Here is a 26381-nt window from a genome sequence, read left to right on the forward strand (position 1 = left end):
GCAAAGGGCGCGAGTTGCTATAGCGACGCGCCCTCATGGCGGCGCGGCCGCAGGTAGGCCCGGGCCCGGGCCCGGCGGCTCGGAGCGGCTGCTGAGGGAGCGCTCGGGGAGCAGGCGCTGCCGGGGCCTGGCAGCCGCCATTCCTTCGCCGCGGGGGGCCCCCTGCCGCGGGGCAGCGGGTGGGCTCTGCGGCCTCCCCTGCCCTCAGCGGTCTTGGCCCAGCGCCGGGCCTGCTGCCTGCTCTGTGCCCCCCGTCCCTTCCACGGGGCCTGTGTGTACGTGGGGGGCTCTGAGAGACACTCGTGCCTTTTTGAGAAACCCTTTGTTCCCAGAACGTGTGAAAAACGCGTGTCAGAAGTTGCTGAAGAGGCCCGTGGCCTCGTTACCGGGTCGGGATAGAGATAAACCATCCTGCGGATAAACTGTCCTGATTTATAGTATCTGCAGTGACGCTACTGATTTCCCACTGTCTCTTCTGTCTTGTTTCCAGTCATGAGGCCAGAGCTGATGAGATGGATAGTACCTTGCCAGCAGTAGCAGAAGAGCTTTTGAAAGAGATCAAAAAGGCTTTTCAGGAGACCTCACAAGGTATGTAAAGATAAAATGGAACCATCCCAGCAGGCGGTGGGCCCGTTGGAGTGACGCTGTTAAACCTTCAGGCAGGAACAAGGGTTGTTGGCCTCCCCTTGTCTGCACCTTCTGCGGACTCTTACCTAAGGGGTGGCCTTCGCTTTCAGGAGTGGCAAAGAGGGGTTTGAAGCACAGATAATGAGGAGCAGCCCCCTTCTCAGAGTCAGGCCCCTTAAAAAATCAGACCAGTTCAGACACTTTTTTTGAACATGGAACTTAGGGGAATGGTGCTTGCTTACAGCTTGTAGTGTAAGTGCTTGCATTTGAGGGGTGATAATTCACGTAACTAGCCAGGCATTTTGTTGTGCCTACTGTACTGCTGGTTTTATAGGCTCGCTAATTTCCAAATTAGAGCTGAAAGGGGAGTCTTCATAAAAATGATCGTGCTTCATGACCAACCGGCAGAGGGTGGGGTGTTAGAGATCCCTGGGTGAAAAACAAGTTTCCCATTGCTTGAATGAAGCAAGGATAAGCCAACAGTTAAATCTTGGCCAATTCTAGCAGCTAGTTAAGAACAATTACCTTCATTGCACTTTGGATTACTACCATAGTTCTGTAACTTGTGCTGAAAGAATATTACTGTTTGTGTTTACTTGATAAGTAGCACAGAATGGTTCTTCCTAAGCAAAGTGTCTATTTAAGGAGTATTTTTAACTGTGCTAAAACCAACCAACTGACCAAACATTCAGAGTAGTCTGAGCACTACGTTTTCAGTGAGGAATGGGCAAAGATTTAATGTCTCAACTGTCATACAGTGACCACATTGATAGCTTTTTGGCATAGTTGCAGTATGGCTCCTGTCAGGTTAGAGTAGATCCAAAATTTACATCTGACTTAAAAAGAGCTTTATAAATCTATCCTGTTTTAAATTAGGAAAAAAGAAAAAAAAAAAAGTTCAACATTCACATTCCTTTTAAGGTACACTTCTCCTTAAAGCACCAAAATAGCACTGAGATGTAACTCTGGAAACAATCTGATCAATCACTTTGGAGAATTAAATTGGAATAAAATTGGAAAAGTCAAACCAACATCTTAAGTTATAGATAATATTTTGAATTGTCGGAACAAAGGATTTTAAAGTCAAATGCCCTGATATTCCAGTGGAATACAGAGACATAGTACATCGTGTCCCATTAGCGATAACAGAAAGATCAGATTAGAGCCTAAGCTGTTAGCTACAACAAACAGACTAATTTTCTTAAGTCTAACTTTCCATTCTAACAAGAAGTTCCAATAAGTGAAGACGTTATGTTTCTGTGTGCTGTATTAAAAGCTATAAACTAGTGGCGCCCTGCAAGACTCTGCTGGGAAAAGAATAACATTTTTGAAGTTTTGATGCCAGAGTTCTCAACTCATGCCAAGAGAGTTTTAGGGAAACCAATATATGTATTTTTAACCAACTTCTTAAAGTGGTAGAGTAAGATGTTGAGGCCGTATGCCTTTTCTTGCATGCGTATAAGTATATGTGGGGTTCTGCATTTCTTTTTAAAATTAATCCCTGGGGTTCTGATTGCTGTACTTGCTAAGTGCCTTAGCACTACTGTGGCAGATCATTTTGCTGCTCCTTGTTGCTTTTTGGTGGCTAGAGAGGATGGCTAGAGCGCTGCAGGCCTGTGTGGCCTCTGGGGGTACATTAGGGAGGCACTAGCCTCCCTGTGATGTTGATGTCTCTCATAGTGGGAAATTCAGCAAAATCATGCTTCATTTTCTTTTTGTTGCAGTCCCTGATGACTTGCTGCTGGGGTGAGTATCTTTTCCTTCAGTTCTTGTCCCAGGTGTCCTGCTAAAGGGCAGCTGATAATTTGCTCTCATCCTAGTACTGCTGGTTTTTTCCTCTGTTTGACCAGTACGTGTTTTTCATGCAGAGTTGCTACGTGGTTTTGCTGGTGTTGGAAATGAAGGTCCAAAGAGAGTATCTCAAGGGTTTCTCCAGAGATTCATGAAATTTATCTCTGTATCACTGAATCTCCTGTGATGACTTGCTCTAATTTGTGTAGGTTAAACATGCAGGAATGCAGAATGTTCAAACTGAGCTCTGAGTCCACCTTCAGATCTGGAAATAGTTTTCTGTGAGAGTGGACTGTGTTTCAGAGTGATTCATGCCGCTGAAGTGCTGCATCTCTGCTGCATTCATATCATTGTGAGCACAGCAGCATCCTGAAATCCCTTCTGTTTGAGTCATGGGCATGTGTGATAGAAAGGGAGAAGTGAACGTATCATCTGTCTGCACAAGGGAATTGTTAACTTGAAGATTACCCTGAGAGTCATCTTCTGTTTAGAAGTCATCTCAGGTCAGCTTCATCACCCTTGCGTTGACTGAAGCTTGTGAATATTTCAGTCATTCCCAAGCAGACTCCTAAGAGATCCAAGTTTCACAGCTTCTGCAACCCTCCCTAATTGGTGTTAAAGGTAGGGAAGAGGCACCATCGCAGTGAGAAGGGCTGTTCAGATTCCTCTTTAACTTTGTGTTCCTGCCAGCCTGTGATTTAGCCAGGAGAGATCACCAGGAACCCTTCAGGCCTTGGTATCTTTGAGTCTATGGTTATCTAACATAACACTTGTGAAAGGTCTGCATGCTGACTCCGTCTTTGGGACCACAGTGGCCTTTGAAGTGTTGGGATTATATTTGACAAGTCTTGTAACTTTTTGTTTCCTTCTTGTCATGAAAGAAAATCCCTTGTTAAGTTTAATAACAGTTGGGTGGTAACTCTTGGCAATAAGATTTCCACCAATTCCCTCTGACCAGCAGCTCAGAAGGACTCTGATTTAATTTCTGAATCTCTTCCAAATCTCTGAAGTCCTTGAATTTCCTTTGGGCATTCCCCTTATTTCCTGTTAGACTGATCAAATTATATGCATAAAAAAAGAATTCCCCAAATTTGAAAGAGTTGCTGAAACTCATTAATCTCAGCCCCCTTATAGTCCCAAACCTAATCATTAAGGAATGTCTTACGTTGAGTGTTCCCCCACCCACCTCCTCTCAGTCCTCAGATGAAGCCAATCCTTATTGCCTTGAGTTTGTGCAACTGAAGTTTTGGTCTTCCTGGAATAAGTCTGTCTGCTTGGCTTGTTCTCAATGAGCTTGACTCAGACGCGTAGGTCAGCCATGCTGCTGAGACGCCAGGGCTCTGCCTTGGCTCTTTGTGTCTTCACTGGAGTTGGAAATGTTCCTCTGCTTTCTCCTGCTCTCCTGCTCATGTTTTATGCTATCTGTTCATCACTGCTGATTTTCTGGTTGTTTACCCTTGGAACTAATCTAGACTACACAGATTTCTCTCAGCGGATAAAAGGTCTGTAAAGTTAGCTGAGTTGCCCCGAGCTCTTTGGAGCACATTCAGAGCAGCCAGATATACAGGCCTAGAATAACTGTTAAGCCCGTGAGCTCTCTGGACCAGAGGCTAAAGGTACAGCTGTTCATATTTGACATACACCTTATCGTATACCCTTGCATGGCATCAGCAGGAGATAGAATCCTCCTTGCAGGGAAGTGCAGACAAGTGTGTAGGTAGAAATTACTGTGCCTTCAGGACTCAGAACTCTATTTTCCCACTTGCTGGTGTGGATTCGTACAGCACCGAGCCCAGCAGCAGCTGGACACCAGCATGTGAGTCCGTGGTGCTGCCTCACAGCATGGAGGCCAGAGAGAGAGCTGTGTAAAGGCAATGTTTTGCAGGAAGCAAACATGTGCCTGAGCAAACCTGGCTCACCTTGGCTTTACCCCATTCCAGGCACTTTCTGATCCATAAATGCTGTGCAGTAGTGCATCCCTGCATGGTGATGTGTCCTACTTGGAAGGGAAGGGGAAGGGTATTTAGGGCAGGTGGAGTGACATAAAGCATGTGCTGTCCCTGGGTGTTTATATGGAATACATTTGCTGTCTTTGAGCCCTGCTGGCTTTACGGATGTAAAACTACTGCTATCTGGTGGCTCCATGTGCAGTGGAGTGTCTTAAGTCTGTCCTAGATGGTCTTTAGCTTCCTATTGATGCAGTTTGGTGGGTGGAGAAAGAATAATTTATACCTCAGTTGTGACTGTGATAGAGGATATGCAGTCACTGCAAAATGACTCATTCGTTCTCCAGGGTTTGAATGTTTCCCTGAGATGAGGAAGGAGCCCTGCTGCTGTGTTTCCTATTGCTCAAGGGGCTGTGTATCATCCCTGCTCTGAGGCACGATGTGTGGGCCATGACTGGAGGTGGGATTCAAGACCAAGTGATCAATAATCTGATCCAGGGCAACTCATCCAGGACAGTCTGTATGTGCATTTAAGGTGTCCCAGAGCACCTGTGTGTCCCTGTTTCCCCTTGGCATTAGCAAGTCTGCCTCCACGTGCTTTTGTTTACCTGGTGCTGCCTCCACTAAAATCCTTGTTTACGCTCATTGTGCTCTTGTGACAGTTTCACAGTTCACTGCAACAAGGAGTGTTGGGCCATGTGTGTGACAGTGCCTGTTGCCTGTAACCTCTGTTGGATCCCCAGCACTGTGCATCTCCCAGGATTTCCTTCCTGCATCTTCTCTTTGCCAGCATGCCTTGCTTTTGCTGCCAGAGGTGCAGTTTCCTCTGAAGATGACCTAGTGTGTTTAGGGTGCTGGACAGAAGCGAAGTTTCCCATTTTAGAGTCTAGATTCACTGTTTGATAAGTTGGTTTAGTGCCAGTGCTCTGTATACACAGAGTTTATATCAGAAGAATTACGGAAATACTGACTAAAAGGCTGATCAGACCACTGTAAGGACAGCTCATGTCTCTTACTTCACCTACACTCCCTTTGCGGTGATCACTGATCTGCAAAGTGACTACCAAGCCAGAGATGCTGCTCAACGATAACTCCTCACCTACATGGTTAACACTGTGTCGCAGTCATAGAGACTTAACTAGAAAAAAATCTCACTTTTGTGTCTCTGATGTACTTTGTCTCATTTTAGTTCAGGACAGGAACCACTTCATGTTACTGTTTTTGCAGCAGGCAGCCAGAATAGTGTTTGGGTCATAGTGCTGAAGAAGAAACACATAAGCCATAATGACCCGTATAAGAAAAATCTTTAAAATGCCTTGTAATTAAATCTGAGTGGCATTTTGCAAAGAAATGTGGGAGTGTTTGGGAGCAGCTTGGAAATTTGGAAGTTCTCTTAAGAATATTAAAAACCAGATCCAAATAGCTGGCAGAGTAGAGGCTGTCCTTAAGGACTGAGTCCTGGGATTTTCTCAGAGGGACAGGGCAGGGATTGGTGGTCACTTAGTGAAAGCCAAAAAAGCTGAGACGATAAATGCACTCCGTTGCTTTGTATCACAATTAATGGAGCTGTCACTGGAGGGATTTTGAGAGACAATGGGAACCTTTGGCTTACAGGCATTCCAGCCTCCATAGGGCTAAATCCTATGGATTAAGGCTAAGCCAGGTGGTCTCCTTTTGCGATGTGACCTAACTAGAGACATGTTCTCTTTCAGGCTGAAGTTCATATTTGGCCCGTCTGCTGTCCCAGCTTTGGATTTGGTGGATCAGCGTTCCGTCACCCGAGTCATGTCTCCCAGTGGAAGGACTGCGTACCAGGTACACACTCCTCTTCAGTCTTACTTTCTGATGGTTTTCGGTTGACGTGTGAGCCAATATTTTCCTAGCTTGCAGAACATGGAAGGGCACTTGGATAAACACAAGGGAACAACAGTATTTTGCAAACTCCTAAAGTGATACTGGAGAGCAGTAGCCACAGACTAGAATTAGAACAGCATGGTACACTGCCGTCCTTTGTGGCTCCCGGCCAGTCAGAGACAATTTCTTACATGTTTGTGGGTATCACAGTCAGAAGGAAGTTTTCCAGGAAGTGCTAATTTTGCTTTATTTCTTTCATCCTATCCAGCAAAGACAGTTCTTCCTCTTTGACAAACTGTGCAATGGAGTGTTATCTGCTATCACTGCATTTCTTCCCCTGATGCTCTCCAGATCCTCAGTGTCCTCAACACTCTTGACCTCTGCTTGGCAATAGGATCCTTGCTGCCTGGGAGGAAGCAATGCGGGCCAAATCTGTGGGTTTCATTCTAGTTCACTGTAGCCAAGTCTGTGAATCACAGAAACTTCTTCATAAAATGGCATTTTAGGGACAAGTTCACCTTAGCCCTAAAGATCGCCTCTTACAGCCCAGGAACAAAGATGGAGCTGAGGCTCATTAGGTGGAGAGAGGAGCCATTGGCACTTCTTTCTGACTTTTCTGTCGAATGCACAATTCCTTGCTCTGCTGTGCCACAGCAGTGGTGGCATCTCTGCTGGGGACAGTCTGTCTGTTCTGTGAGCCATGGACCAGCTGCATCCAGCCCATGGGGTCACAGGAGTCAGAGAGACACTGTGTGCTGTACCCTAGCTAAGGCAGTGGGACCCTGTGCCCGTAAGATTTTGGTGAAGAAACACCCCGTCCCTTCTGCTTAGCAGTGCTCACCCCCTCAGGTAGCACAGCCCCCTCCGTTGCTGAACCTGGGGCTGTGCTTTTTCACACACCAGAGAAGGGGGATTCTCTTTGCTCACTGTATCACTCATCCTCCCTGCAAAGGGCCTTCTCTCCTTCACTGGAGGTGCCGAGATGCTTTGGGGTCATCTAGGGGAAGAGAAGAGCTGTTTAGCCAGGCCTGGATAATGACACAAACATTTTTCACGTGTTCAGAGCTTGCATTACTTGATTTGCACATGGAGTCTTTATCGCTTCTGGGGCCTTGGAGAGGACATCAGCCCCTCCAGAGAGACATGATTCATAGTCATACAGGACTCGTGAACGTGTTTGATCTTAGTTGAGGGCTCGCCTCTGGATGTTTGGTAAAGCCTAAGAAGCCCTGCTTCCAGGACCCTTAGATATCAGCGGCCTCACTAATTGAGTGCTTAAAGGCTTTTTCTTTTTTAGCGTTGCTTGACTGAGTATGCCACTGGACAGAGAGTGGTCACATTCTCCTTGCAGAGCTTTGTGGGCCTTGCAGCACAAGGCAAAGCTTTGCAGTCTGGGATGTACAGTCTTCACTTAGCAGCTTTTTGTCTGAAGGATGATGGGGACTGCTTAGAGCCTCTGGTCTTCCCAGGGAGCCTAAATGTGTGCTCATAAGCTCGCAGCTTTTTTGCAGCATGGCAGAGTTACCTGCATCTTAAGAGGCCTAATATTCACCTCTTAGATGCAGGAAGACATGGAGGAGTTTAGAGAAGCATGGTGACAGGGCTTTGATGAGCTGGGTGCTGCCCTGACACCCTCTTCTGCTCTGGGCAGGGTCGTTGCTGAACAGTGCTGCCTCAAACTGCGTGTGCTGCAGCGAGGCAGGCACCCTTCCACACTGCCAGCCCTCTCCCCACCCAAGCGAGGGGTCAAAAATTCCTGCTGGAGGCAGCCCTGCAGTCACGGAATGGGAGCTGGCTGGTCAGTATCTACTGATGGCCCCAGCAGTTGGCTTAACTGGTACACACGGAGAAAGAGCGAGTGTCAGAACTGCTCTCCTGCACCTGCCCGTTCCCCTGTGGAGAAGGAACCCCTGGGCAGGTAGGTCAGGGCTGGTCACCAGGAGGGAATGTAAGACAAGCTCAGGCTTCCACATACTTGGTAGCTGATGGGTATGATGTGAGCGGCCCCCCTGGATCTCCCGGGGTCTGTGCCATCCCAGCTGAGGGCAGCCTGCGGGAAGCAGTCCCTGCCTGCAGGTGCTTCTGAGCAGCATTCCATTTTAGCAGAGTTTGACTGCTGATTAAGGCCATGCTGATGAGTTCATTAACAGAGGAATCTGAAGAGATGTTTTCTCTGGGGGCGTGCGGCTGGTCCCATTGCGAAATTCTTCCTCAGTCCGCCTGTCTGAGATGCAGAAACAAAGATCAGAGCCTCCCCTGAGGCCGCTGGCTGGAGCAGTGACGGGAACACAGTCTGGGGCTGTAGAAAGTGAAACACTGAGTAGGATACTGCGCTTAAGAGTAGCCGGGTAGCATCACTGGCTCTTCATTTGTGTGTGTTTGTGGTGTAGACACATATCCCAGCTATGTGCACTTCTGCCTCAGCAGAGAAGCATGCCCAGTGCATTGGGGACCATCCATGGCTGCCTGGACACGTGGCAGTCATCCCTTTCAGTTTTTCCCCTGAAAGTCAGCTCTGTCGTTTGCACCCAGATGTGGTTGAGCTGGAATGTGAGGTGGTGCTCACCTGCAGCTGGATTTGGAGAACTGTTCTTGTTGAGGCCATGAGGCTGGTCCTATTGTGCAACTCCTTTGGGTCATCACAGCCAAATCTGAGATGTTGATACTTCACAGGCTGAAATGCTGTTTGTGTTCCGTATCACCCAGCACATCTTGGGTACTTGCTTCAGGGGGAAATGGCTCTGTTCAGACAGGCCCTAGGACTGCAGCCTGTAGCGTAGGCAGCTCTTGCCCTCAGGAACTGAGATGGGAGAAGAGCCCTCAGTGAAGTGAAAGCTGTGATTTGTTATTTAATGCCTGGGCATTCATGCCCTTGCTACTTAATAAAGTAGCAGCACTGATGGGGTATTCAAGGGCTGGTGTTACCTCAGAGATGTTACTCGTCCCAGAAGAGCTTGTACAATACCTGCCTATGCTGCAGACTAGAGCCAACCCCTGTAACTCCAGGTCAGGGATAAATAAGTCTTAACTGCTGCAGAGACGGTGGACGCTGGCTGATCGTGGAGCTGTGCTGGATTCAGCAGCAGTGTAAGGTGGTGAGCAGGCAGCAGTTGGGGCACCCATTAGCTACACCTGCCCTGCAGAAGTGCTGAGAGCTGTGGGAGTGAAGCCAGTTAGCAGGGGGAGAGGCACTGCCTTAGCCCTCCTGCCAACTGTCACTTGCATTGCTCACATCCTGCGCTTTCATTGGATTCTTCTTTTTTATGTCTTTTTTAATTAATTTCCTAGAACTGTATGGCAGCCTGCCCTGCCGTGAAGGATTTGAACGTCAGGTCCTGGCACAGACTGTGGTGCTGCCTAGCTCTATGCTGATGGCAGCAATAGCTGCCGTGGTGCCACAGCTGGCCCTCCTGCATCCCCACGCCCTGGCAGGGACACTACCACCAAGGTGATTTTTCCTCATTGTGCAGCCAGCAAGCGCCTGGGGATGAGGGCAGCGGAAGAGGATCTCGCAGCATCTCAGGGCCAGGAGAACACCCCAGTGCCTGGCTTGGCTGCAGCTGGCCAGAAACAGAGGCACCTTTTCTCTTGGTGTTTGGATTTTAGACTCTGCCTTATTAGGTAGAAGCTGCATTCTTGCCATCTAGGTCAGGAAGGGGGAACGCTACACTCAGCCCAAAATCTGGCAGTGTCTGTATCTTCCCCCCCTCCTCAAAAGAAAACACTTCTGAAAGAAAGGCACCATCAGAATACTTCATCTTGGAAAAAACAATCAAAGGGGCTAGAGAAAAACAAACTTATCACAAGTGAAACAAACTCAGCCTGGAGTATAAGGAGGGCCCGGGGTAAAGGCCAGACTGGAAAAAGAACCGTTTACCCTGAAATAGGAATGTGAGTCTTGTGTCCCGACTCGCGGGGAGTGAGGGGGATTATGAGGCATAGGTGCTTCTGTGGGAGAGCTTAAACTTGTGGAGGTTTTCTGGAAGTGCCAGTGAGGTGAGGGGTACAGAGAGAGCTCCAGGGGACAGGGGAAGGGCAGCTCTGGACGAGGAGGGATGATGTTCCTCTGGAGGGACTTAGTGCCAGGGGCGTCCTGAAAGGAAGCAGCGCTCTACACAGCTCCGCTGTCTTTTCACTTTTTTGTGTTTATCTTTGGCTCTAGGTGTATGTGTGCTACAAACCCAACCAGGATCTAAAGCATGGTATGGGAGTGTGGTGCTGTCAGAGCCCAGGGGCTTGTGTGCAGAGGGCAGTGCTGGTCATTACCCTGTGTAAATCCCCACTGTTCCCAGGAATACCCAGAAAGACTTAATTCCAGCTGTCGAGGCCACAGAGCCGACGCAAAGCATTTGCTCTTGCTCTGGCAGATACAAGACACATGGTGGCAAATACTCTGATAATTGTGTTTTGGCCACAGAGTGCACTCCCTTTGGGCTTCAGAGCATTAGTGAAGTCCATGCTATTGAGCGCAGGTTTCTGTTTCAAGTCAGTGAGTGTGTTCTGCTCCCGCAGACCCTTCCCTTGCAATAGGAGAGGGCAGAGCAGCTGGCTCTCAAATCTATTTTCCAGCCTTGAAGAAACCAGAAGATCAATAACCCATAGGTCAGCTTGCCTCCACCACGCAGTCAGCTCCAGCACCTCACAGGTTGCCTGTCAGCTTCTCCATGCTGGAAGCAAATGCTCTCCTCACCTGGTTGCCTGTGTCCCGTGCCGATGGTGCAGAGGGAGTATGGCTCGCAGAGGAACAGCATGTGGGAAAAGGAGGCAGTGCTGTTCCCAAACTAGAGCTGGAGCAGCGAGGCTTCTTCTCTGGAGACTTTGACTTTGTTTATTCAGACAAAACTGGATTCCAATAGCTGCAGCTGATTTGGGGAGCAGAACACTAAGAGCCTTTGCAGCCTTCAGCCATGGAGCTAGTTAGAAAAGGCCTCACTTGAAGTGTTCACTGCTGCGCTTCTTCCATCCCCAGGCCTGTGGTGGCTCTGGATTCACAAATGGGCTTTTTGTGACAAGAAAATCTTCATTTTCTTCAGCTATCCTGTGCCTGCCAGTACTGGGGAGGGAGGTCTCTGGAGGAGCGGGCAGCTCGCTGTGCTGCTGGCTTTGGGAGATCAAGGGCAGGCGGCTCTGTGCCCGGTGCTGCTGCCCTTTTGCTGATCTCTTAGCAGCAGACAAGCCACTGCAGCTGAGGTCTGCTGCCAGCACAGGTGTACGTACAGGAGTGCTTCCTCGCCTGTAGGGAGAGAAGTGTACAGAGAGACCATGAGAAAGCTGAGGAGCTTCAGGCTTAGATGGGTCGCTGCAGTGTTTGGGGACACTGGGACACTTCTGTATTGTGAGACCTGTTGTGAGTCATTGCAGAGAGGACATCAGTCCAGACACAGGCTAAGAGTTAGAGAAATTAAAAGTGAACGCTGCCTCTGACTGTTGTCCCCTCTGACTACCTTTGTTTCAGGTCCTTGGGAGCTCTGGCAAACTCTACACCTGCTACAGTTCCTGCCACTTCTGCACGTGTCCTGCTTTTGGTTTTACTGTACTGCAGAAGAGCGAGAGCCTTCTGGTGAGTTGTCTGCCTTAATTTGGGGCCAGGACAGGGAGCAGGGGAGAAGGCTGTGCTCTGCTCCTTGAACCTGCGCAGCCTGAAGTTTCCAAAGGAGCGAACGCATAAGTGTTAACTTGGCCACGCAGGCAGTGCCTGACCCACTGCACAATCTAGCCTCTGGGAGCCATGGTATTTGGGTGGAGCTGAGCCTTGCGAGGGCTCTTCATTCTGCATTACTGTTCTGACTTTCAAGAAATGAGCAATCCCTGGTCTCTTAGAACAAGGGCTGCTGCCACTAACGGGACTGCCGCATGGAGTCTGGCTGATGGAAGTGCCAGTGAGGAAGGGCTCAGGGTAACCAATTGCTCTGCAGTTTGGGGAGAGCATCAGGACCAGTAACGCTTTGCTGTGTGTCAGAATATTGCATTATCCTCATGGCAGAACTAACCTGGGCAACTGGAGCACCAGCCTGTGCCAGGGCTTGGCGTTGTTCCACCAGCCATGTTCCTGGGAGGGCTGAGCACTTCATTAGACCCATTCTGGCCAGGATGGATTTTTTTGTGGCTTCCAGATAGAGCACGACATTCCTGCGTTGCTCCTGCTGTTAACTTGGCTGCGCTGTTATTTGCAGTGCAAACATATACTTGCTGTCTACCTCAGTCAGGCCATGGGAGCCTGCCAGGAACTAACTGTCTCTGAGGAGCAGCTCACAAGCATCTTACTGGCTGAGGAAGAGGATGAAGGATGAAGGGTTTGGATCACGTGCGGATGTGCTTTCTGCATACCCTCCTGGCTGTGTATTGGCATTTTTGGTATCTACAAGGCTGTCAACTGTTCATCGTGCCTGGTAGGTTTCTTCCTGGGCTGCAGCCAAGTGTGACATTAATTAGCAGCCTTGCACTGATAGATTAATTAATAAATGTTAAGAAGCCTGTGTTGACTTCGATTTCATTTATTTAGGCTATTCCTGGGATTTCTGAAGGTGTTTGAACAAATCTTTAATATCGTGTGCTTGTGATGTGGGGATACAAATAGCCCAGCAGGTCTTTTAGTGATCCATTAAGCCTTGTGAACTCTGCTCATGCTTGGAGTAACCCCCACCCTCCCAGCGCCTGCCAGGCTTTGCAGAGTCAGCCTCTGACGGAGTGACACTGCAGTGGCTCTTTGCAGCTGCCTGCTCGGAGCAGGTTTTGATTCATCACTGGCAAACCTGTGCCAGGGACCCCTCAGCACCTCCAGACCGACGGCAGGTCTGTGCTGCCGGTGCGGTTACTGCCATACAGGATCGGCAGAGGCATCGCTCTGGTTGCTGTGCTTTTAAATCGACCCATTTCAGACGAGTCGGTCACCTCGTGCTGGCAGGCAGGGAGGCCACATCAGACACCAGGGAAAGGAGACTGCAGCTCCCCCGTTCTGGGAACCGGCGCCTTCCAGCTCCGTGACTCCCTGCCCGTGCTTGGGCTCCTCCGTGAGTACGGTGTGGCCTCGCGTGGTACACCGTGTGAACGCAACAGCGTGAGAAATAACGGGGCACAGGCTGAGCCAGGTTGTGTAGGTGGTAAATTAAGCATTCTGTATGTAAATAACAGTTACTGCAAATACAAAATCAGAGTAACATGAGGCAAACACATCCGTCCTATGTACATCAGAGCAGTAAGGAGTGATAGCTGAACCCACTGCAGAAAGTTCCTCTGCCATTTTGACTTCACATTTTTATAGAAACCTTCAGAGCTTTTTTTTGAGGGGGGCGAGGGAGCATCCTATTTTTATTTTGCCTTGAAGTGTCTTTGGCTCAGATCCACGGAGGCACTTTATATGCCTAAAGGCCATGGTGACCCAGGCCATAGTTAATAGTGGCCAACAACCCAGCGGCACAGACGTACTAAGGATGCACCACATCTGTCTACAGAAATTCTGGCTCACAAGAGGCGTATGAAAGGTAGCAGTCGTGGCTGCCGCGCTGCAGTGCAAGCTGTCACATACAAGCAAGTGTTCCAGGACCGGCTCTCTCATTGCAGCGCTGTGTGTTTCAGTCTGTTCGTGCTGTCCAGCCAGCAGGAGAGGAGCGATTACATTCTTTGTTGTAAGGATAAATGTGGCTTGCAACCACTTTGCAACACTGCCAGACCTGCAGGTGAAACCCTGCTTGTTTCCAGCCGTGATTAACAGAAGGAACTCGGCCAAAGATAATACAGAAGGGAAGAAATGAAAGGAGGAGAGAGTCAAACCCTGCCCAAATGGCAGGAGGTGGCTACATGTGTTAGCTGGACTATGACCAAGGCAGATGCAGCAAAGCTGAATGGGGCTGTTAAAGGAGAAACACTTGGGACAGGAACTTAACTATTCAGATTCTTCTTGGAAATGCCAGTATCCGAGACACTGAGCTGGAGCTAGATTTGGACATTGCATGAGCATGTACAAACCCATTCAGAGCTGCCCGGAGATTCACCCAGGGTTGGGGCTGGCTCTTAGGGCTGAGCTGCTGTGTTACACAGGGTACACACACAGGGTAGCGAAATCCATCACTCCAGGTGAACCGTCCTCTGCATGGTGGGCCCCAAGTCATAACTGCAGCTGCTGCCTGCAGGTCACGCTAGCCGGCACAGCAGGTGCTGCGGAAACAGGATTTCTTCAGGTCAGCTTTTGGGCTGATTTTATACCATATTTATCATTATATATGCCAGAGAAATTAAACGCTTGGGGTCTTATATTACCCCCCTTTTAGTGCAGTGCAGTTAAAAAAATACAAAGCTGCTTCCTATATGATTCAAGTACAATTTATCAGGGACAAACTGCTCCAGACATCACAGTCTGTCCACTGGACCTGTTCTTCAGGAACTGGCTGTGTTTAAACTTTCTTCCCTGCCCCCTTGCTCTGAAAGGCCTGCTGCTCCCCGTCTCCATCTCCCTGTGTGCGTTACCACTGAACCCCCTATTTAGCCCAAATCCTTGCACTCCAGCTTCTCACCGGTCCCGTGGTGATGCTGCTGGCACCGAGTGCTTCGGAGAGAGGTGGTACCGCTTCACCACGTAGGGACCTTCAGGCAAGACTCCTGTTTGTAAGAGGACCACAACGTGATGGCAGGTCTGAGCTAGTCAACAACAGCTGTGTCTGTACCACAGCCGGCTTTTGGGCACCAAGCAGGGAGGCTGTCGGGTGTTTTTTCTGGCCCACCTCCCTGTTCCTCTCGGTTGTGGAATGAAACTGCCCTGCAAAATAAAAGACACGCCAGAAACACTAGTTTGGTTACGGCAGTGCACGTCATGCAGTCTGGAGAAGCGGAGCTCGTACTTCAGAAATGAGTGCACAGTTCTAGTTTTGCATATCACAGTTATATATTAAATCAGGTGCAGTAATTACTGAGCTGTGGTTGCAGAGAATTATTAACTTGCAGTACAAATTAAGACTACTCTGCTGTTGAGTGAGCTTTGTACTTGGAACGGGCCAAGACTCCTGGCTAACTAACTGCAGAGGCCAGGCTAGGCAATCTGCGAAGTGAGCGTCTTCCTCAAGGAGCTTGGCCAAAACCAGGTCACAAGTCAAGACATTCCCGTTTCTCCAGAAAATTAGCTCCCTTCCAGTCTCTTTTGCTACCGATACAGGTCAGGATTTTAAAAAAAACAAAACAAAACAAAACCAAAAACACACCATTAGAAAAAAAGCACTCACAGCTTCTGGGGGTTACTGGGCTACAGAATAACCCCAACAAGGCCAAGTTTTAGGAATAAATGAGCTTTGCAGCATCCAGCTATTGCAGCTGAAGCCTGCACTTCTGGAAGCCCTGCAAGGCTGTCAGGTACTTGGACTTGGGAGCAAAAACCTAATTGTAGAGATCGTGTCACCAAGGCAGTGGTTGCACTAACCTGAGCAACACTGGATCAGACTCGCTGAGACCATTAGGGCACTTCTGCCTTCTGCATTTTGATAGCTGGAAACAGAAAGCAAACCTGAAGCGCTGGTCTGCACAATCCTGTAGACCAAAGTGATCTAAAGGCAATAAAAACGCTGTTCTAAAACTTTAGTCAGCTCTTTCCTAAAATGTTTCTTTTTCAGTAAGTAGGGCTTCCATACTGGGGCCAAAAATAGCTGGCCATTTCTGCTGTTTTCCCATCAACGTGGTCCCGCCCCTCAGAGCCTGGAACGCAGATTCAGTTTCACACCAGCAACTGGGCTAAGTAAGACTTTTTTCCCATCAGAGAATACTAGCTGCATCAAACAATTGATGGAATAATTAGGGTATTACCAAAGTGCTGTCAAGTATGGACTGAAAGAACAACTCAAAAACAGACACAAAATTATTACTCCTAAATGAATCCAAAGATTAAAAAATAATAATAATTAAAATAAAGATCCTAGGATTTGACATGAGCAGCACGATTAGGGAAACACCCCAGCAGGTGGGTCTTCCACAGTCAGTGTCTGACCTGGAAAGGAAACACAATACAGTCACCAGCACTCACGCAACCTGGGTTTACAGCCGAGGGTGAGCTGCGCTCAGTCTCCCCTGTCAGGTTATTCCTCTAGGAGGCACTATGTTAATTACAAAAATAATTAAAAAAAAAAAAATACAGCTGCATAACTGCATAGTGGTCATCTCTGAGCACTCCTCTAGGAGTTAGCTGTGACTGTTCATGTAGGCACAGGGAAGGGTAGTGTCAGGGACAGGCTGCACAATCCTCGGAGCAGGACATGCAAAGTCATATGGTCACAGAGGCTACCGGAGAGTTGATGTTGGTGACAGTCAGGTGCTGGTTGTTGTCAGTGGCGCACTTGGGGAAGTCATCTGTCTTACAGAGGAGCTTGGAAATGATCTTGCGGAAGGTGTAGCGGAAGTCCCTGATCCTGTAGGCATAGATGATGGGGTTGATGACAGAGTTGGCATGGGAGAGGATGATGGCCACATACATCACCCACTCAGGCTTGGATTTGGCAAACTCCTCATGGAAGTGAGTGATGCAGTTCAAGATATGCAGGGGCAGCCAACAGAAGGCAAAAAGTCCTACAATGATGGCCAGAGACTTGGCTGCGTGGACCTCCTTCTGCAGCGTGGTCCTGGAGTTGCCCATCAGTTCGATCTGATGCAACTGTTTGCAGGCGACCATGAATATCTTAATGTAGATTCCCAGCATGATAACAAGTGGAAGCAGCACGCAGCCAAAGAAGTTGAAGTACACCATGTAGCTCATCGTTACCACATTCTCAAAGAGGCATGAGATGAAGCAGCCATGGTGTTCTGTCCCGGTGTCAGCCCCTGTCTCATTGGTGGCATTGGGACAACCGCTCATAGCTTTATTCCAGCCCATAAGTGGAGTCAATCCAATTCCAAAGGACAGGAGCCACAGCACAGCGATGAGTCCTCTTGCCCGCTTGCCAGTCACCAAACTATTATACCTACAGCATCAAGAACAAAACCAAGATAAAGCCGTTACATAAATGAGCACTCGTTACTTTCCTGCGGTTAAAGTTGTCAGCGTTGTGGCAAATGCCACAAAAGGCCCACCCACCCCCCTGAGGAACCTGTGCTCATGGAGGGCTGAAAAATCTCACCTGTCCTCAGTGCCTCTGCAAAGTGATTTGGGGAGGTGACTCAGTTGCTATTCCTGAGAAATGCCAAGCACTGCCCCTGCCCGCAGACATCCTTCAATAGCAGGTAAGGACTTGGAGTCTTAAAAAAGCCTTTATCATTGCATGAGCCTAAACCACCAACTACAAGAGTGTGAGAAGAGGAGGAAGACTCACTCTGTAACCACCAGCTTACTCTCTTGCTCTAAGCATCCACTACCAGGCACGCTGGGGCACGCTACCGGGCTACGTGAACTTCTGGGTTAACCAATTACAGCTGGGACAATGTTGGCTCTCCGTTCTACACAGTAATAGGTAGCTAAAGACTTAACGAGCATCACCACACACTCACAGCCTTTATAGCACAGCCCACTTGCTGCAGCTTGGGCTGCTCTTAAGCCTGCAGCAGTACTGGCTTTCAGTGGAGACTGCAGGGGTCCTGTAACGCGATGTCTCTTCCTGTGCTACCCCATACACTAAGGTGGGCAGTACACATCCTTGTGGAAACCAGGGATCCTACTAGTTTCCCCAGCAGTGCAGTTCCTGGCTTCTGTGTGCCAGACTGCAGCCCACGCAAGCTTCTGATTTTTCTGAGCCAGCATCTGAAAGCAACGGCTACTGATGGATTGCTTAGGGCAGTTACAAGTTAGGGTTTGTGTCTCCAGAGTCTCACATCCAGGTGTGGAGGTGGGAGCCAGGGACACCAGGCTCTTCTCCCTGATGTGATATCCCTGCTGCGCGCATCCTCCAACAACAGTGCTGATGTGGGCAGCTCCACCTAGCTCCCACCACCTAGGGCTGGGGTTGTTGGCCTCTGTGTGTGACGTGTCAGTTCTGTAGGAGACACACCGTTGAGGGGCCCTGAGGTCACACATGGACTCAGACCTGCAGCTTCTGAAGCTGTCGGTGGGGTTAAACCATACAGCCGTGCGTAACTGCTGCTGTCAGACAACGCCTGTGCGCTGCTCACCCACCACAGCTTGTAAAGATCCAGCTTTTTAAAGAAATGCATGCCTTGTACAACTGCTGCTCTCATGTGCACTACAGAGAAGCTCTGCTGTGGCCCAGGGACCAGCTGTTGCAGTGCTGAGGGGTGCAAAGCCATGCGCTGCCCCACGCCTTTCCTAACCCCACAGACTGGGTGCCCCTCCAGCCCCTAGATGCTGAGAGACACAAAAACGGAGCTGGAACCTAAAGCAGCAAAAGTCAAGCTGCTTTGGGTGCAACCAGCATAGATGCCAACATCAAAGCATCAGTCGGATCGCTCTTGGAGATATGGAGAACCTGCGACTGCCAGAAAGACAACATGAGAAACCCATTACTGTCCTCTCCACAGCCAGTTAGCGTCTGCTGGCCGACACACTTGTCCCCCCCTTCCCACACCCTTCTCTCATTGCTTGTTTACTCTGGCTTGGCTACCCTGCTCCTCCTTTCCTAAGAACGTTTGTTCTGATTTTCTTCCGGCCCGTGAGGCAGGGGAGGGTTTTATTCCCACAGAACCGCAGCTGTGCCTATGAATCACACTGCGGTCACCTCCGTGCGAGCCGTGTGTCCCTCTCCTCCTGCAAGCTACAAAGACAGGAGGGTAAAGTGTGGGGGGGTGTCTGCTGGTGTGAACCAGGAGGCTCAGAGAGGCCAGGGGGAACCCTCAGCTCCTCCTGCGCAGCCGCTGCAAGCAGGGCTTGCTTCGGGCACGGCCAGGCTGGTGCAGGGCAGTGGCCACGTTTCGGTGCTGCGGAACTGCAAACACGCTCCACGAGGCAGTAGGTGTCTAAAGGGCAGGTCCTGCCACTGAAGGGTTTCTCCTGCACTTTTCTCTCGTTATTACTAAGTCTCGCTGCTTCAGAAGATGAGAAGTTATCAGACAGGGCATCAGTGAGGCCAAGCCCATTGCTTTCAAGACCCTGTGTTCAGTTTTCAGGAGCCAGAGCTGGTCTGGGGTTGTGCAGCCTGAAAATGTTAAGATTTGATTCAGAGCAGGTTCCCAGAAATCCCATCTCTTGGCAAAGTTGGAGTCTTGAGCTACAACGTTGGCCAAGCTCAGTCAGTGCTGTAGGAGCACCAAGAGCTGCTGCTGCCCCACAGCTCTGCACGTGGGGAGAGGAAACCGTGGCTTCTTGGCTCGTGCTATTCACGCTTAGTTGATCGTTTCAGTTGCTCCTCTGCAGCCTTGGTCATGTCACAGCCCAAAAGCTACTGTAGTGAGACTGGAAAATGCAAAGGGGGCCGTTGTTCAGAAGCGGAAACTGAAGGGGTCAAGAGTTTTCTGTGCCTGAATCAGGCTGCACACAGGAAATAAGGAAAACCCGCCGCGGCTCAGCGTGCCGTGCCTCAGCCAGCGTTCACAGTGCTGCTCCGGGCTGGTGGCACTCGATGCTGCCTCTTGCTGAAAACATGTGACTCCAAATAAGGCTTTTTCCATCTGCTCATCTCCTGAACTCACCTGCAAAGATAAGGCTTGGCTTGAAGGTTTACAAAACCAGTTAAGAAGTCACTTAATTTTCCAGTGGCTGCAATGGTGGATATTTATTTTAGCGTTGCTCGCTCTTCCCCAGTGCACCTGGCAATGCTGCAGCCAGGATCACGTTTGAGTACGATCTGCAAGAAGGTGATAGCAAAATGTGCTGTGCTCCGGGTCTGCAAGAGCCAGAGCTGAGCAGTGGAGAGGGCTGCCAGCCTGTCAGCACCGGGAGGAGATGGCATTCGCTGAAGTGGAGATAGTTCTTCACACAGAGCAACGGCACTCCTTCCATTAGCTCTTTATTTTCGCAGGGTCGCATTGCAAATTCCTCCCAACATTTCTCCATTCAATCCGCTGCAGGTAACGATGATGACGGTGGTGGTCGCTGATGATGGTCGCTGCTGTGACTACAGAGAAAGGTCTGTGCAAACACCTGGTCGCTGAGCTACCAGCCGGAGGTGGCCAAGGTGAAATTGGGAATAGCTTGATGTTCTAAAATTGTTAACTAATTACCTCATTATTGCCACTTATTTGGTGAGACACTGTATTGCCCTTAAGCGAACAGAATTTAAGCACGCGCTTAAAAATAAAGAAATGCATGACTGCCACCGGATCAAGGTATGAAGAGTCTTGCTAGCGAGCAGCTGCAGCAGCCAGGTTTGCAGCACCAGTGACAGAGCAACCCCCGCCATAAACCACCCCCAGCAAACGCACGCAGGGGCAGCGAGGCAGCTGAGCTGGGACGCGGCTTTTTCCTAAGCACTACAAAACGTGATCAGACAGTGAGGAACCGACAGATTTTCACAGCTCTGAATGTTCCAGCAAACCCCTCCTTCATTCTCTTTTAGGCTTAATATTATTAGGCAAAAAACTATTAAAGTAAATTTACTCACCTAAGTCTGCTCAATTAATGTATAACAAATATTGAATCTCCTCTGTATTTCTGTCCAGAAGCATCAAATGTTGCTTTAATGTAAATAACAGCTGAATATTTTAAAATGATTTATTGAGATTAAATAACCTGGCAATGCATTAGTTCTTTTTACACTGCCAGGCAAAGACTTTTTACTGGCATAATCATCAAGCAGCTAATTACCTCAGCTCCCACCCAGTGCCCCACAGTGGACACGCTGCGGAAGCCCTGACGCCATCCCCACTGCGCTGCCGTCAAGGAGCAATTCAGGCTTCTGTTTCTCTGACATATATAACTATACATTTGCACCAGTGCCACAGCCACACAGCCCACCTTGCTGTAGGTCAAATACTTGAAAGAAACCTCAGCTGCTTTTACAATACGGCTCTGACACAGCGGTGTTACCGGGCGCACGCGCCAGGCTGCCGGGGCCAGACCTGCTGTGGCATCACCAAAACAGGTCAGCGGCAAAGGCTCCAGCCAGGGCACAGCCCAGCTCTGCCTGGCCACTGGGCCATGGACCGGGCAACCACTCTGCCACTGAGGCTGCAGGAGATGTCCCCCGAGCTGGCCCTTGGACTGGAGGTGGTGCCCTTCGCCCAGCAGACATCACTGTTGCCTGTGGCCCCTCCAGTGGTGGCTCAGCAAGGTCCACAGCTTTTCTGGAAAAGCATCACGGCAACCACCAAAGCCCACTAGGACAGGGCGCGGGAAGGCACGCTGCCTTCTCCAGGCACTGTGCCTCTGCTTGGTAAGATGGTCAGGGTTGGGGGGTTTTCCCACCAGGTCTCGTTGCATTTCTACTGCTATTTCTAGAGCCAGACGCCAGCCAGGACACCCAGGCGGGCATCGCTAAGCGCAGCTGGAGCAGAGCAGGACGCGCTGCCAGCCTGCAGCCAGCCCAGCCTCTCCCAAACAGGAGCTTGGCTCCCGAGTGGCAGGAACTGACTCATGTCCTGCACGTAGCTGGCATCGCCCCACCAACCCTGCAGTCACCCCGTGGAGATCCCCCAAGCAGAGGCACGGCTGCCCCGGAGCTCCCGTCAGAGGAGTGCGCAGCAGCAGCCAAGGTGTAACCCAGCCTTTGGGGCCATCGGACTCGGGGCAGAGAACAGCCACAGTCCAGAGGAACCAGCCTGGAAGGGGAGTGTTATCCCTACGTTATTGATCTCAGAGAGCAGGAATGGGGGAGAATCCCCCACCGTCCCCCAGCAGCCCAGAAGGATGAACAGATCAAAACACGGCGGTGCCAGACACCTGCACCCCTGGCACTTGGCAGAGCCCGATGGTGGCCCTGGCCATGATGCTGACCTGGGCCCTGGCTGATAAGTTACTGAGTAAATAAACCCAAGGTTAGCAAGGAGCAGAGCCAGCAGCAAGGAGTTTGTTTTGCTGAACGTCTGAGGTGCATTGCTGAACGAAAGGGTGATCTGCAAGCTGAAGAACCACGTCAGCACTTGCCACCATGTGCTCATCAGCACTGCGGGGCAAGGGCTACCACATCGGGCAGTGTTTGACCACGTGGCCCTTGTCCTGCCCAGGAACAGGCAGGTGGGAGAGGACCCCTTTGACTGTCCCCTGCAGCGTGGCACAACTCCCTTACATCGGTTCCCCATGGCAGCCCCGTTCCCAAAGTCTTCCCCAACCTCCCTGCTACTGGGCCGCTACTGAGGACACAAAAACGACCTCCACCACCTCTGGCGCATCTGAATACCTGCAGCCGGTACACGGCCAGCAGCGGATCCTGGCTCCTCAGACCGCAGCAATGGATGTTCCCCTGCCCAGGCACTAGCGCTGTCCCCTGGCCTCACTGGGTGCCCAGTCAAACCCCTGAGGCTGGCTGAGATGCTGCTTCTAGCAACAAAAAAAGTTTGGAGAAATCCACCCACCTCGCTCAGGCATCACCTCGCCAGCAGCTCTCGAAAGGGCACAGGGCTGCCAGGTGGGTTCAAACGCTTCTCTTGTGTACGTAACACAACGCTGAAGTCACAGCATTAACTTTTCCAGCAGGAAAATTTTCCTCACATAACGGAGCCTCCCAGGCTTGCTTAGTCCAAGCATTTGAACAGGGATGTCTCCTCAGCCTTAACTGGGAAGAGCCGGGAGGGTCCCAAATCTTGTCCTGGCATCTTCAGCGTCCCTGGGATGGTGTAGGGGAGCGCTTTGAATCAGGCAGTGCTCTAAACCTGCGCACGCTGGGTGGTCAGCTGCACTCCGCACCGGCCCCTTGCTGGCAGCACAGTGCGGACAGACAGACGTGTGTGTGTGTCACAGGGCAGCAGGGCAGCACAGACAGATGTGTGCCCATCACACAGCAGCAGGGCAGCACCAGCAGCACAGACAGATGTGTGCCCATCACACAGCAGCAGGGCAGCACCAGCAGCACAGACAGACGTGTGCCCATCACACAGCAGCAGGGCAGCACCAGCAGCACAGACAGACGTGTGCCCATCACACAGCAGCAGGGCAGCACCAGCAGCACAGACAGACGTGTGCCCATCACACAGCAGCAGGGCAGCACCAGCAGCACAGACAGATGTGTGCCCATCACACAGCAGCAGGGCAGCACCAGCAGCACAGACAGATGTGTGCCCATCACACAGCAGCAGGGCAGCACCAGCAGCACAGACAGATGTGTGCCCATCACACAGCAGCAGGGCAGCACCAGCAGCACAGACAGACGTGTGCCCATCACACAGCAGCAGGGCAGCACCAGCAGCACAGACAGACGTGTGCCCATCACACAGCAGCAGGGCAGCAGCAGTGACACCGGTCCCCATGCCCCAGCCAGAGGGGAGGGTGCTGCACTGCCCAGCGCAGGGACTTTGGGCCAGTTCTCCTGCTGCCGAGCCCCAGTGCAGGATCAGCCTTCAACAAGCAATTTCAGTGCTTCAACTCCAAACTCCGGTATCTTGTGCTGAGGCTGGATTCAATGGGATGAGTGGGGACAGGCAGGCGTGACGGCTGTGCGAGTGATGCTGCGTCCAGCTTGGGTGCTCCCTGCGCTCCCACTGCCCAGAGGTGCGCAGGGCCCCAGGGGCCTCCCCACTGCTCTCCCCATCCTGCCCCATGCCCAGGCTGCCGGATGCAGGGAGGTGAGCAGATGGAGACTTTGCTGAACTCAAGACTACGCAGGTGCTCTGATACAAACAAGCAGTGATAATTTATATGTTTCTATTTTAAGTGTGAAGGAAAATACACAGACACCTCCATTCACAAGAGGAGAGAGCCGTTTGGCTGCCAAGCATTGTATCCTTGTCATCTACTTGCAGCTGTACTCTGCATCTTGCTCTTTTTTTTTTTTTCCTTTGAGCTATAACAGCATGAAATAAGCAGCATTGCTGCTGTTCTGTTTGCTCCTTGCACAGCCATGGAACAGAGATCACATACCAGCTGAAACATCCTGGCAGTACATTTTAAATGAATCATAAAATTGCACCTTAGAGAGTAGGGGGGTGAAGAAAAAGCTGTGCTTTCTGACCAGGAAGGAGTTGGCGGTGGGAGCGAGAATCTGGTTAGTGGCTACAGGATCAGCCGCGGAAGCAGGACATCTGCGTCTGCCCATGTCCAGTTGCAGACAAATCACTTCCTCCCGCATCTGTCCCTATTGTGCGCGGGGACAGCGCAGCGGCCCCGCTCGCACTCCCAGCCTTCCGCTGGATGGGCTCCTGCTAGCACGCCAGCACCCGCCGCCCAGGTGAGCACACGGGGTTTAGCTGGAGGGGCAGGAGGCATCGCTCAGCGACATCCATTTCTGACCGCTCCCGCTGCCTGCTGCTTTCCTGGAAAACCTGTGTGGCTGCAGCGGCTCAGCCCCTGCGCACCCTCACTCCAGGAGATGGAGACAGCCCTGATCGTGCCAAAAGACGCTGGCTCACGGCCGTCCTGCACTCGTCAGGAGAAGCTGAACATGAGGAAGCGAGTGCTCGCAGGGCGACAGCCCTCGCCAGCTCCCAGCACCCAGGGCACGCACCCACGCGGCAGCACCCCGAGGAGCCCCCCCACGCCGGGCAAGTGGCCCTGCTGTTGTGCAACCCTGGGTAAGGACATGTAGATGAGAACACCCAGCCCTCGCCTCGAGACACGGAGCCAGGCTCAAGCCTTGTCTTTAGAAGCCGGGGTGCTCAGGGAACCCAGCCTTGCCGTGGCTCCCACCCTCACGGGGTATGGAGGAACAGCCGCCCGCGCACCTCCCAGTGCCGTTAGGTTGCCGTTCCTGCTTGAGGCACCTAACCAGCAAGGTCCTGGGCTGCAATGCTTCATTTTTAGATTTGCAGGCTCACTAAAAGGCATTTAAAGACTGGGAAGCTTTAACTTTCTCCAGGGCTCGCCTTGTTTGTGTTATATGGCATTTTCAGTCTTAGCCTGAAATACAAGCTAGAAGATTTTGAATTAATAAGAGAAGAAGACAAGCCCACCGTGTGATGAGAAGCTGTCAGGGGCTGAGGCTGCTCCAGATGTGCCATACTGTGTATTTTCATGCTGGGAAGCAATTCCACCTGGGAGCAGAGTGACAGAGATGTGAAGCAGAGAAAGGCAGGCAGAGCAGCACGGAGACTAGGGTGAAGCAGTCCTGGCTGAAGATGAGCCCGCGGGTGGACATTGCCCACCTGCTGCTCCCAAAGTAAGGCCGGGATGGGGATGTAGCTTGGGCTATCAAGTGCCTGCAGGTTTAAAACCCTCTCGGTAAGATACACATACCCATGTGCTTATCCCTCCTGAGAACTCCTCCTTCCCCGGGGTGGAGGCAGAGCAGCTGGGAGAGCACGGGCTGCCCACCACAGCCCCCAGCTCTCGCCTCACCCTGCTCCATCCCTGCACACCCCTCCACACGGGCTGGCACCGCAGCCCTGCCGCTGCCAGCACAGCACCGGGGAACGGCTGAAGGGCACCACTTTGCAGGACCAGGAATGTGGGAAGGAGAAATGCAGGAGAGCAGGGTTTTGGCCCAAAGCACCCTGGGAACAGCACACGTTTTGGTGATGTGGAGGATTAAGATGGGGAATGCAGGTCAGGCTGCTGCGAGGTGGGGAGCAGTGGGAGGGGGCCGCAGGGCTGGGCACATATTGAACACCAGCAACACCTGTGATGCAGATGTGTGAGTATTTTTCTCACAGGCACGCTTTCGCAGCAGCCAGGCAAGAATTTGCATTCGCTACCCTGGTTTCTGTCCGTAGAAGCCGGCCCCAGCCAGCTCTCGCCCCTGATGGGGTGAGAAAAGGTGAGTGGAAACTCAGCGCAGGCACGCAGGGCAGGAGCAGGGCGCAGGGCGGGCTGTGGTCTCGCTGGGCAGCCCCACGCTGCTGCGAGCAGGCCTGGTGCTGGGGGGCTGCCAGGGGTGCGCAGAGCCCCCGGGGCACAGGAAGGAAATGAGCTCAGCGCCCTGCACGCCAGCTCTCACACAGCTCTCACACTCCAACAACCGGCGACATCAAAACATCAGCAGCCGCCTCAAGACGCCCGTGTGCGGGCGGGCAGCCACGTGCGATAGCAGCCCTCCATGCTCCACAGGGTGCTTCTGGGCCCCGGAGCAGGGAGGCCTGGCTGTCCTGCCCCAGACCGGGGGCTGAGAGGAGCCTGCAGCCCCGCCGGGCTCCGAAGCCCAATGTTACCTGCCTCAGGGTGCTGGCAGATGAGAATTTTTGTCATTCCAAACCTTCCAGAGCAGTCAGGCCTGAGCTGTG

At 51.3% G+C, this 26381-nt stretch overlaps 2 protein-coding genes across 3 annotated transcripts in view; one reads left to right on the forward strand and one right to left on the reverse strand.

Annotated features, from left to right (window-relative positions):
• Positions 1-23025, forward strand: ZSWIM7 (zinc finger SWIM-type containing 7). 2 transcript variants are annotated; one of them, XM_037372874.1, is made up of 6 exons: positions 1-53; positions 491-588; positions 2352-2373; positions 6077-6179; positions 11674-11778; positions 20145-23025. In XM_037372874.1, the coding sequence occupies exons 2-6, from the start codon at positions 513-515 to the stop codon at positions 20226-20228; spliced, it is 390 nt and encodes a 129-aa protein (XP_037228771.1). In that variant the 5' UTR covers positions 1-53; positions 491-512; the 3' UTR covers positions 20229-23025. The 2 variants fall into 2 exon arrangements, with proteins under 2 accessions (XP_037228771.1, XP_037228762.1); XM_037372865.1 differs by lacking the exon at positions 20145-23025 and adding an exon at positions 12392-12694.
• The window catches only part of ADORA2B (adenosine A2b receptor), an 18390-nt gene continuing 7427 nt past the window's right edge, over positions 15419-26381 (reverse strand). Inside the window, exon 2 of the mRNA XM_037372852.1 lies at positions 15419-17152. Coding sequence (XP_037228749.1) covers positions 16459-17152 — 694 coding nt within the window. The 3' untranslated portion in view covers positions 15419-16458. The remainder of the gene's footprint in view (positions 17153-26381) is intronic.

Source organism: Falco rusticolus, chromosome 1, assembly GCF_015220075.1.
Source record: "Falco rusticolus isolate bFalRus1 chromosome 1, bFalRus1.pri, whole genome shotgun sequence".
In the NCBI taxonomy this organism is placed as follows: Eukaryota; Metazoa; Chordata; class Aves; order Falconiformes; family Falconidae; genus Falco; species Falco rusticolus.